At 39.4% G+C, this 12,714-nt stretch overlaps 1 protein-coding gene across 2 annotated transcripts; it reads left to right on the plus strand.

The window, feature by feature from the left end:
- The first annotated feature begins 1,631 nt into the window (after positions 1-1,631).
- LOC106806933 lies at positions 1,632-12,149 on the plus strand. Of its 2 annotated transcripts, XM_014809113.1 has the most exons (8): positions 1,632-1,793; positions 1,899-2,087; positions 2,416-2,578; positions 2,753-2,815; positions 3,323-3,475; positions 8,120-8,229; positions 8,495-8,614; positions 9,102-12,149. In XM_014809113.1, exons 1-8 carry the CDS (start codon positions 1,740-1,742, stop codon positions 10,431-10,433), a joined length of 2,184 nt encoding a protein of 727 aa, XP_014664599.1. In that variant the 5' UTR covers positions 1,632-1,739; the 3' UTR covers positions 10,434-12,149. The 2 variants fall into 2 exon arrangements, with proteins under 2 accessions (XP_014664599.1, XP_014664600.1); XM_014809114.1 differs by lacking the exon at positions 2,753-2,815.
- Positions 12,150-12,714: the final 565 nt, after the last annotated feature.

Consider the following 12,714-nt stretch of genomic DNA (forward strand, 5'->3'; position numbering starts at 1 on the left):
AAGTCACCTATGATAACCGAAACGCCGTTCATTCATAAAGTTATCGCAGAAAAACCGAACTTTCACGAAGCAATGCTTATTAGACTAATTATTTTAGACTCGCAGGCAAAGTAGAAGAATGTTGTCGTGAAATAGCACCATTTTCCCGTTTTTCCGTTGTACACTCTAGGTATTATTAGCTCTTGGTTTTATGTAAGTGAGTTTTGCATAAGAAGCTGAAGAAGCAACTATATATGTCACATTATACGCAGAATAAAGGACTGAGCAGTAGAGGTCATATATGACTATATAAATACAATTCCATTTCCAAGCAGGATCTAGTGATGTGTTGTTTTGAGCCGTCCATACATATGTGTTTGTACATGTACCTAATCCATCTAAACATAATACTGTGTAGTGTATTGCATTACATACGTGTGTAGGCAAGGTGCGAAATTAACGGGAGCCCGGAATCAAATACTCCCTGATTTACTGTCGGACTCCCTGATTTGACATATGCAGGAGTCCGTGTGACTCCCTGAAAATTCTGCCATACTAACTAGTTCGTTCCGGAGCACGGCCTCGCGGAATTACTGTATTTGTTCAGCGCATTGTCCAAAGAAAATTTGGCAGACGTGCAACTGCATGAATCTTAAAAATAAGCTTATGCGTTATTGTTAATATCTTTAATTTTGAACCTCAGACTGCGGACTCCCTCATTTTGCTGCGGACTCACTCTTTTTGAAGGTAGGGAGTCCGTTGGACTCCTACCCCCTGTGTAGGCTTATGTTTAAAAACTCATTTAAGTATGCACCAGAAATTGATTCCACAATTTCAAGCTGAAAAATGCAAAAGCTCCCTGGTGTGGGAGGTCCCCCCTTCCACACCCTCCTCCCGCTCTGTCGCCCAGCTCCCTGACATAATCTCACTCACAACTCTAACTCAATGTTGGCAGCCTTGCGGTTAGAAGAATGTATAGCGTGCAGCAGTACTAGTTGTGTGGTGGCTCGACCAGGCTCTACGACTATTTCATGTCGTAAGACTGTTTCTCACCACGTAGTGAAAAGCGTTATGGCTAGTAGCAATTACCATATGGCTGAAACACACCGTACTTGTATCCCGAACGGACACTTTGGCAAGTTCACTGTCAAGTTGGTCGGCATAATGTAACGCGAAGACAGTTATCCTGCTGTTCAATGTCCTTTCTGTCTATGTAGATGTCATCTTGGATGACCAAGTTATCCACAAATTGCACCAGTGATATTTGTTTTGGAAATTTTCGGCCGAACATGACATTTGGCCAAAATTTTGCCTTTTGTAAATAGTGCAATGTGAGTGGAGAGAATTGTAACATGCCAAGGCGTGGGGTAGTATTGTCTCATACTGACTTTGTTTTAGGTCTAGCTTGTTGATCATTTTGCATCTATTTATGTCTTCAATAACGTATTCTGTGGTCGGGGTAATGTGGCTCTCGTGTGTGATAGCTATTGGTTTTCTCAGTTTTAATGGCAACACATAATCACATGATTATATGAACAGTTGGAATTAAAAATGTTATTATACCAATACTTCCTCGTAGAGTGTTCGCTTATGCAAAAAAACTATCCTAGTACTTTTTACCTGCACTAGATCACTAACTGTTTTTGATATACTTTTAGGTTTCCAAAAAAATCTGTAGCGACCAAGTAGCCACTTCTCATATACGGCTGACGAGTTCCATCTAAAGACGAAACATATCAAGGGCATTGTGCAAATTTTCGATGGCATCTGTTGGCATTAAGGTTGCTCGAAGCACAAGTAATTTGTGTGATATGGTACGTGCAGTTACTGAGCTAAGTCTATGCAATGTGCAATAATAGACCTGTTATCTGAGCGATAAAATAACTGCAATTATATACTAATATTATATTATTTTGCAGACAAATAGCTACAAAAACAACTCGACTCCACGTGGATATTGCTTGATCATTAATAATGAAAAATTCAAGGACCCGGAAAAATTCCGCAAGGGATCGCAGAAAGATGTAGAGACTCTGCGTCAACTATTTAAAGATCTTGGCTATGAGATGTGGGATACACAAGCAAACACAAGTAATTTGACTGCGAAGGTAACCGACAAGTTGTTACTATAGTTTCTACTAACAACCAAACAAAGCATACTCAAGGACTGCTGAGGTTATTTAAGCCAAAGCACAATTTGTGACGTTCTTGCAATAGCAAAAATATTACAGATACAATAAACTAAGCTGTTATTTTAATTCGCTATAATTAAACAATGGCTTCATGCAAGAGGTCATATATTTTTGGTTTTAGCTATTTTTTATTTTATTAAATTTATAAGCAAACTGCCTGAGTGGCAAATAAGCTGGCCAGCGATTAGATGGCCAACTTCACCAAGGTATGACTTGCGGAAGTGATTGGTTTTTGTTCTCGTAGGAAATAAAAGATGTTGTGCAAACGTTTGCTGCTAGTGACAAACACAAAAATGTCGACTCGAGCATTGTTGCCATCTTAAGCCATGGTGGTGCGGAAGACGTGATATTTGGAGCAGACGGCGAAGAGCTTTCATTTGCTAATGACATTCTTCATCGATTCGAAGGTAAAAAATTTTAATCTACCTTCTGCGTTAAGTATTTAGTAGAGGTTACATAGGTGTAATGTAAAGCGAATTCCCATTAACAATAAATAACGAACGTGTCGAATTTAGGTATTGTGAGCATATCCCTCAAGATCACAAATAAAAGGTTACCTGTTTTCCGTGCTCTTTTGGCAGGACACAATGCACGGGGTCTAATGCAGAAACCCAAGTTGTTCATTCTTCAAGCGTGTCGTGGAGGTATGACGTATATAGGAATTCATGCTGAGTCGCTTGCACATGTACATGCAATATTACCTATAGTATTGACAAATGACCGTCTAAAAAGGTCAATTTGTGATAGCTATATTTTGTAGATGTTGTCCTAGTTTCATAGTTCTAGTGCCATATTTATTAATATACTCTCTAATATGTTTATTTTCTCAAACATGACAATTCCACATTTATTTATTAGGTTCTCAATAGCTTTATGGTTGCTAATAAAAGCAATTTAAAATTTGGCGAATGATGTAAAAAACGAATTACCTACTAGTATAAAAGTAAAGGTCTGTAGTGCCTATCATAAATATGAACAAAACAGCATTTGATTATTTTCTTGCTCTGGGTCCTCCTTTATAACAGTTTGCTCATGAATATATATATATGAATAAACGCTGCAATTATTGTGACTTTAAAAGCTATGTGTATGTGCATCGTAAGATTGAACACTTGCGTGGTTTGTATTTTATTTATACCGTCGGAATCAAGGGACGGATGTGGCTGGAGGCAATGATCAGCCGGAAGAGTGGATGGGAAAGTTGGCTACAGACTCACTACCCCCTGCAGCTTCATTCAAAACAGAAAAGGCAAAACTGTTACCAAACTTGAGTGATTATATAGTATTTCGTCCAACAACTCCAGGTAAGTTTCTAATTAAAATAACCATAAGTAAATAGTGTTTACCCCTGCACAATTAGGAGAAGGAGCTCAGGAGTCATTCACAAATATCAATGTCATCATAAGCATACAACTCGTTCTCTGAGGGAGGAAGGCGTCCACAGTCCTTGTAAACTCTACATGTAAATAAATCTTGATTCTACCTTATTGAAAGGCATTCTCTGCTTCAGAAGTCCACAGAAAAGGTGTGTTCTTATGGGTAAGCTGTGTAAGTGGTCTAGCTATTTTAGCATTTAAGCAATTTAATAGGTACATTATGCGCGTCGCCTTATTGTGTGGTGTTATGGACCTCGTCTGCCCAATGGCGCACCGCTCACATTATGCGTTGCCTTATTGGCTGGTGTTATTACGTCGGGTGTATTCAGGCAATCGTTTCTCCTCATTCCCACGTTCACTTTCTTTTAATGTCCCGGTTGCCACATTTTCTTACTGTCCCCGTCTTGTCTGAGAACGAGTCTCCTCGCCCTTATGGACGTTGCTAATGTGTTTTGCAACGCCTGCGTGATTATATTACCAATCGTTCCCTTGCCCTATTCTGTCGACGCTGCAATTCTATTGTCTATTAATGTAGTCCGATTTCCTATGTCTCTATGCCTATGACGAAACGCCGTATTTCACTACATGCTGTGGTTTCGATGTAATAGTTCTGATGTTGTTAGGGCTCTCCTGTTTCGGTCCACATAGTACTAATTGAATCTCCACTAATCAGTATTTCGGCACCTACGAAATTCTAGCAAAAGCTGTGGCCAATCTCACGATGAAGATGTTTGTGTGGCGTTATTTTACTGCTGCGCTGTAGTGTAATAGAAAAGTAAACTGGTAGAATAACCAATTTTCTGAGATATATCTATCCTATTAAAAGGCTTCTCTTAATTTGTCTTTATGTTCACAACGTCACAGGTCATTTTATGTAGAAACAGGCAAGGCATTGTCACATTTGTTTCAATATTTAGTTAGCCGAGGAGTGTAACCATGCAGAAAGAATAGCAGATAAGATTGAGAATGAAACTAAACGGTAAACTGCATTTATTACGAATCAAGAGACATGTTTCATTGTTGGCTATATGTCGGATCCTCTAAACTTAGCCAGAGTCAACGCTGCGCATAAGCACTATCTATTGTTACATCTTTTCTCCTTTATAAAAGAATAAACTTCAAACTAATTACCGTTGACCGTTACTCAACAACAAAAAACATTACAGAGTCTCGACATAGACAAGAAAATCTTGCTTCCGATTTCTATAGAAGTTAACTATACCCTTTATCTTGAGTACATTAAATTAATTCAGTCTTGCAATGCTTCAAACTGTCTGACTCATCTAAACACCACTTTATAGTAAAATTAACTCGAATTAACTTGTCATGATGCTACTTTGAATAATGATTGGTTCATCATTGCACTGTACGTCTCACAGATTACGTTTGACAGGCTTGTAAACCTTCCTGCCACATCTCAGCACAAACACTGGACTGCGTGTCGATGTCTTTACCTTATGTGGCAGTCTTTTGGGAGGACTACCTGCGATTATTGGCCTGTCAGCTCGCAGTGATGCATCAACAGTTCTTGGATAACTTGGTATTGTGTCCGAGTGTGTCACCGGAATGTCCTCATACTCCTGCACATCCCGTAGCTGCTTGTCCTCTGCCGATTTACGTAGATGACGACGGTTACGCCGCAAGATCCTTTCGGATTCCGTTTCGACGTTGTACAATCGTGTGGACACCTCTTGTTGTACTGTACCTTGTTTCCACTTCTTCTGTCTTTGCGAAGGTGAAATACGAACAGTGTCACCCACCGTGATCGGTTCTAGGTTTCTCGCGCCACAATTGTAATAGAGCACCTGTTTCTCCTTTATAGCCTCTAATTGACGTGACACAGATTTCGGAATCTGTGGTTTTAGTAGAGTTGCCTTCATTGGCAGTAGCGTTTGAGTGCGACGGTTTATTAACCTTTGAGCTGGACTGCTGTCCATAGACTGTGACAGGGTAGGCTAGAAGCGACAAGTAAGGATCAGTCTTTGAAACTTTGGCTAGGTGCATGAGACGTTTAGCTGTCTTCACAAGTTCACAGCCTGTTCCGCCTTCCCATTGCTTTGCAGGTAGCCTGGAGATGTCACATGATCAAATCCCCATTTACTCGCGAATCTGCTAAATTCCTCCTCACTGAATTGTGGGCCGTTGTTGCTGATTACCGTGTTTGGTACACCGTGCCGTGCAAAATGAGCACGCAACTTTCTGATCACCGTCGACGACTTCGTATTTGGGAGATAGTCAACTTCCCAGAAGTTTGAAAAATAGTCCACGGTTATGAAGTAGTTTTTCTCATGTATTGCGAACAGATCACATCCGACCTTTGACCACGGTTGGTTTGGTATGTCATGGGAAATGAGAGTTTCCTTCTGCTGATTGTCTTCGTAGGTCCGACAGCTCTCACACCGACTGATGTACTCGCGAATCTCAGCATTCATGTTGGGCCAATATACAGTTTTACGTGCCCTTCGGAGACAAACTTCGATGCTAATGTGAGACGAGTGAATTATTGAGGCAGTTCAATAACGTTGACGTTCCGGTAGTATCCTGGGGGACATAGACCCTCTCAGCCATAGTTACAGTACTTGCTACCCAGTCTAATGTACTTCGGGAATCACGAAGTTGTCAGAATCGGAGCACTCAGACAGTAATTTCACGTGAATTCTCACAGATTACTCACAGTTTAGGCATCTCAAACGATGACCAGCATTCCTAACACAATGTTTCAATATTTAGTTAGCCGGGGAGTGTAACCATGTAGAGAGAATAGCAGATAAGATTGAGAATGAAACTAAACGGTAAACTGCATTTATTGAGTAATGCTATCCCCCGGGCGTGGAGGGAGGTGACCGCAACGTGGCAGCACTAGTGTTAGGATAGTGTTAGGATTAGGGTTAGGGTCAGGGTTAGGGTTAGGGTTAGGGTTAGGGTTAGGGTTTAGGATTATGGTTAGGTTTAGGGTTAGGGATTGGGTTAGGGTTAGGGTTAGGGTTAGGGTTAGGGTTAGGGATTTTTGCATCATGATATCTGTCCCCACACCATAGATTAATTTTTGTGGATTTTTGGACCTATATATAGCGCTCCGAGATATATATGTTTAGTGTTATGGTTAGCGTTGGAGGTGTTGCAGTTGGCGTTACCGGATGATTAATGATTTTGAAGTATACGTCAACTGTATCATTTATCACGACGAGAAATCTGTCAAGACACTGTCCCCTCTGTCGCCAGGTCAATCGGTCAGAGTACATGACGAGAATACACACAAGTAGAAGCCGCAGTCGTCACAAGAAAACATGAGGCACCACGTTCGTATGAGGTGCAAACATCTGACGGCAACAATCTCAGCAGGAATCGTCGGTTCATCCGGGAAACCAATGAGGAATTGAGGACCCCTTATATCCCCCAGGACAAGATGACCAGGAACCAGTTCCACCCCCAGAGATAGGTGTGAGGTCCCCAACAAAACACGTCAGATTCAAGGCAACGATTGAGAGTAAGCCAGCGCGTGCTCCAAATACTGGGAGTGCCAGTGACTATCCAAATTATCATACCCGTTCAGGCAGAATGGTCAAAAATCCGAGAAAGCTCGATTTATAATTTGCGTTAACAATATATGATACAGTCAGGCATTTGTGTAGTGGAAAACGCTAATCAAGTGCATGTGTTGTACAACTTTGATATTTGGGTTAATTAATTCGGTTGGATATTCGGGTTAACTACTGTACGTAACATTCAGTTTCTGTGACAGTCATGTTGGACTGTAGAAGTAATCGTGACTGTTTCACGAAGCAGGGGTTTGTTAAGCTAGTTTGTTTTTGTGATGCACGCGTCACCTACTGGAGGGTAAGCCAACCTATGTAGCAATATTTTTCGTTTACAGTAGCGCGTCTAGACACAGGTTTGTTTAGATTTGTTAACGTATCAATTCGCTAGACGCCACGTGTGTGTGTGTTAGAAGCCAGTTATAGTTGTAGCAAGTGCGTGTTCGGCTTGAGACTGGCAGTAAGTGAGTGGAGCTAGCGCAAAGCGGTTTTCTGTAATTTTAGTCGGCACGATGAATTTGTATCCTGTCAAAGAAGCAAGTGTTTAATTTAGATACTTTTAGTTGAGCTTAATGGTCAATTTGTGTGGTCCCGTTCACGGGTATATTTATGGTGAGCAGGCAAAACACTACTAAAACGCACACTAAATGACACCGGACCTCACAAATAATTATACAATCACAAACACAGAATATTAACACACACCCTGCCCGTGGTTCCCAGTGAGCTACCTCACAATTACCTAGCTGGGAACCGTGGTGACCGGTGCTATTACAGAAGATCCTCTAAACTTAGCCAGAGTCAACGCTACGCATGAGCGCTATATATTGTTACAACATTGACACAGTCTTCTGTCTGCACTACCATTATAGAACTATGAATGGGAAATGTAACGTATACATTTAACGGTGGATCATAGCAACCAACGTGAATATGTAATACACATCACAGAAAGATTATGGGCCTTGTATCCGTGAACTGTTGTTATTGAACTTCATCACATAAAAAACCTAATACTTTTTATGTTTGATCGCAGGTGCACAAGCAATGCGACACACAGAAACAGGCTCTTACTTTATCAATGTTCTGGCTGAAGTGTTTGCGGCAGAAGCATACTGGAGTAACCTGGATTGCCTTGCTCACAAGGTTTACAATTATTTTATTATATCAAACACCTTTCAGAAAAATAATGCGCCCAAAGTTTTAGAATGTGTAATAATAATTATAAATGTGATGAAATGCAACTTGGATAATTAGTTAGCTTACACTATTACAAAACATTGTTCCCATAAACCACCATGTTTGTACATGTGGCATGTCTAAAGTCAGAGTTCATCAAGCTCGTGTTTATTGAAGTGAAGATGTGAAATTGTAAATTTAACATAGATTTCTCATACATTCTCCAATAAAGCTGAACACCAAAATGTCAGCGCTAGAAGAACAAGAAGTGGTTACGAATGCAATTACAAGGAAGCAGATATCAGTGTGCGATAATTGTCTACAAAAAGACTTCAACTTCAATCCACCTCCTGTAAGTATAGTATTAGTTATGGTATAATCACTGATAAAGTTTTTGTTTCAAAATTCCAAGTAAGCTAAGAAGTAGCTAGTTGTATTACTTACAGTTAAATTCAATATTTATGTAGAACTGCACAATGAACCTATGAATAATGAAGAAGTCAATGTACATCAAATTGGCTGTAATTAAACATGGAGTGTGATTTTTGAGTGCATAGTACATGCCATCTTGAAATGTTTGAACAACTAAAAATTATGAGCAGCAAATATTATGAATGATAAGCGTTGAGATAAATATTTGGGACAAATAAATATTGACAGTGCTTCCATGGTTTGTTTATTATTTGTAGCAATACAGACTCTTCAATCACCACTCGTATGAAATATAATATACTAACACTAGTCTCGTTTAAATGATTCCATTGTTTATATTGTGTTCTATAATCTCGTCTTTGATGATAAAGGACGTTAGTGAAATGTGTTCATTTTTCAATGACTAGCGAACCAAGGTTGTTGGATGGGGCATTACATTGGCGTACTGGCACTGGTCTGGATTACTGGATTTAATTAAGGATGACTTATCGAGCGAGTTGCAGGCCTGGAACAATAAAGAGATGGCTGGTGCCACAGTGATGCCACAGCTCTTAATGCTCTACTCACAGAGCTGTCGATTATCGGAAGAGACTACTGGGCAAATGACAAAGCTGTTGGAGTCGGACACTGAAAAGAAGACTGTTCCCATAACAAAGAAGAACCTGTGCGGTGTACGACAGAAAAAGTATTCTGTTTCTCTTAATAAACGTAGGTGTGGTGGCAAAGACTACTACATTCCTTGTGACTATCCCACCTGTTTGAAAGGGTTACAGCTTACAGACACCGATCATCAGCAGAGAAACAATGAGCTGTATTGGTTTCATATCACGCTGCAGCAAATCCTATCCAAGAGGTATTCCCAAGTGAAATGTCCCTTCGTACTAGTTCCATTTGATGACAAGAAACCAAATGCTGTAGATGCTACAGTGAAGAAAATGGCCAAGCTATGGCGAGAAGACAAAATACATGGATTTCAACTGGAGGATAGAGAACCGGATTGGCTGAAAATTTCTGCTACATTGCTTGGTAAAAGTTTAAAATTGGAATTTCAAAGTTGGATGCCTATAGGCATTTTGCTTGCGCAGCGATGGGCAAACCTGTATTTCAGAAATTATGGCCCAGAGTTGAAGAAAACTGTCACAAACTTCCTTAGCACGCGGCACAAGGCTAAGGTCCTTCTTGACGATGATGATGACGATGATGATGATAATAGTGGTTACAATATTCATGAAACTAGTTACTCTGAAGGGGTTTACCAAGGCGATGGTGATACAAGAATTGACGCTAGTAAAATGGACTGGCAGGCAAGCAGTACCGATTCTTTTCCGGTAAGAAAACTCCTAGTGCTGTTGCCCAGGACGTGCAAAACATTTGATTGTGTATCTGACGATGAGAAATCAGTTGTAGCTGAGAAAGACATGGATCACTTTCCTGATAGCACAAAAGGCATAGGTCAACGTCTAGTAGGGAAAAGCACAGTTTACAAGCTAGAAAGTGCATTTTTCCTGGCAGAGTACGCAACCCCACTGCGTTGCCTGCGCTTCATGATGAAGGATGGTATAATAACAGAGCAGTTAATGGATGATTTTTATTGCCAGTTTTGTAGCCACTTAAACTTATGGTTGCAAAGATATCGATCATTAAAAGAAAGTTTCAGTCTTGTGCCGTATGATGATAGAGATATGAACCAAGCACTGTTGTGTGCTCTAACTGGGCGTCTAACGCAACATCAACAATAGTTCCTTATTACAGGGATATGTTGATGGTCTTTAATCGTATTACTGACCTGAGGGCTATTATATCGCAGTAGTGTCGCTTGTATTCAGCAATATTGACATTTCACAAATATCTCCAGAAGTACATTGAAGTGCCTTCCGTTAATAATTTGAATATTGGATAAGCAAATAGGTACAATGCAAGTATATATAAATCATATATATAATCAAACGTAGATTTCGGTGGTTGACTGCTGTATTTGAATTGCACGGTAGATGGACCTTAATTTTAACATGATTATGTATTTTTTACGCGTATGATTTTATGTTTGCTACATTTGAAACATAAAAAGTCTACATAAAACATCAATGTCGTGGATAAAATGTGTGCTAGTCAAATGCCTATTTTTATCATTTTCTAGCAGTTTGAAATGACTATCGAAGTGAGTGTAAAACGTTTTATCTATTAATAAGTGAAGCTCATAACCTCATGACCTTCAACAGGAAATAGTACTATGATTTATTTACTGTTTCAGAAAATAAACGTAGTTCGATTACTGTAAAAATTAATACGATTAAAAAACCAAATCCTTGTAAAAGATTTGGTCAGATTATACAATAATTTGTAGACCCCTATCAGCTGGTTAAAAAGCCAAAATATTAGACAATACTTGTTAGAGCTTGGTCGAATTTCTCTTAATTAGTTGTAATGTATAGTAAGGGTTTATTGAAGCTATAACAAAACCAACCAATAGCAAACAAAATTGTTTGCTTTTCTTGGATTGTTTTCAATGTATTGTGATTTGCTAATTGATGTATTTGGATATATCATGTAAGCATAAGAACTCTGTGGCCGTTATTAGAAAGATTGTTAATAGTTATGACGTTATAAGTGTAAAATGTTATAAGTGTCATGACTTTTGTGTAACTTCACTTCAAAAGTTATAGTATTTTATACGCATGATTTTATCACTTCTTGATCTTTCTTACACCGGCCGCATGGTCAATATGTACGTGTCGTAACCTTTTATCAGTGCCTGTATTTTCATCACTATGGTGGCCGTATATCATGCCTGATGACAATGCTTATATGTAAATGAGACCATTCTACATTCGATTACCTATACACATGGTTTTTAAGCGTTTATTCTATAAAAGGGTGGAAGTTTCACATGTTCAAAAGAAGCACGTTAAAAACATTTGTACTGGAGTAGTAGTGTGGCTATATTTTATGTAAGATAATATTTTAATAATGTTTGGTATATTTGAAGAAAAAACGGTCACGTTCACAATGTTTGAATATTCGACGATTCTGTTATTTTTCAATTGTTAAAATGTCGATTTTTATGAGAAATATTATAGGTACTACGGGCTTTGACCTAATGGGACGTACGTACCATGGTAGCAGGAGTGAATAATAGAGATTCAGAGATCTCGAGAGATTTAGAATAATGGATATCTCTATTATTTACTCTTGATGGTAGTATTAGTGAAGAGAACCGTGCCATTGTGTTACGCACTGCTGCTACCTGCAGACTATACTATATATAGACGGATATATATGCGACCTATATAGACGGATGCAATTAATGTGCCAATATGCTCTAAGCGCTGCTGTGGACAACTACAGGGTTATTATTACTTGTTCATGCGGACGTTTACCGCATAAAACTAATCATGCTCGACTGTTATTCATTTCTCTTAATAAACGAGTATATATCACCGTTACAACTAATAGAAGCAATGTTGCTATTTATGCATTTTCTCAGTTTGCGCAGCATGACATGCAATGCAATTTGTCACATCAACTAGTAATGGCCAAAATTTCTGTACGCCCGCAAAATCCGGAAAAGAAACATAGACATTGATTACAGCCGGCGATATTACATGCCTTCACCCGTAAATTTGTTCACCGCTTAATCACGACACTTTTATGGTTCTTGACCATAACAATTATATAGACACTACAGTACTAAAGAGTCTAACTAGTATGTTATTTCTATGTTCTTAACCTACCCCGATAAAGCGGGGGTCCACTGGATATATGTGTGCGTGCGTGCGTGCGAGCGAGCGAGCGTGTGTGTGCGACTGTAAAATATCACATTGTAACTGGTGCAGAGCGCAACACGCGCTAAACGTTAATGTCGTCTACTGACCGATGCTGTCACAAAATACATACATTGTCAGGGGCGGATCCAGAGGGTTTGGGTGACCAGTTTCGATATGTTCTTCTGCAGCTAGGGGGGTCCGGGGGCATGCCCTCTGGGAATTAAAAAAAAATTAGGCTATATTTTGTGCATTCTGG

Source organism: Priapulus caudatus, unplaced genomic scaffold (assembly GCF_000485595.1).
Source record: "Priapulus caudatus unplaced genomic scaffold, Priapulus_caudatus-5.0.1 Scaffold186, whole genome shotgun sequence".
NCBI lineage: Eukaryota > Metazoa > Priapulida > Priapulimorpha > Priapulimorphida > Priapulidae > Priapulus > Priapulus caudatus.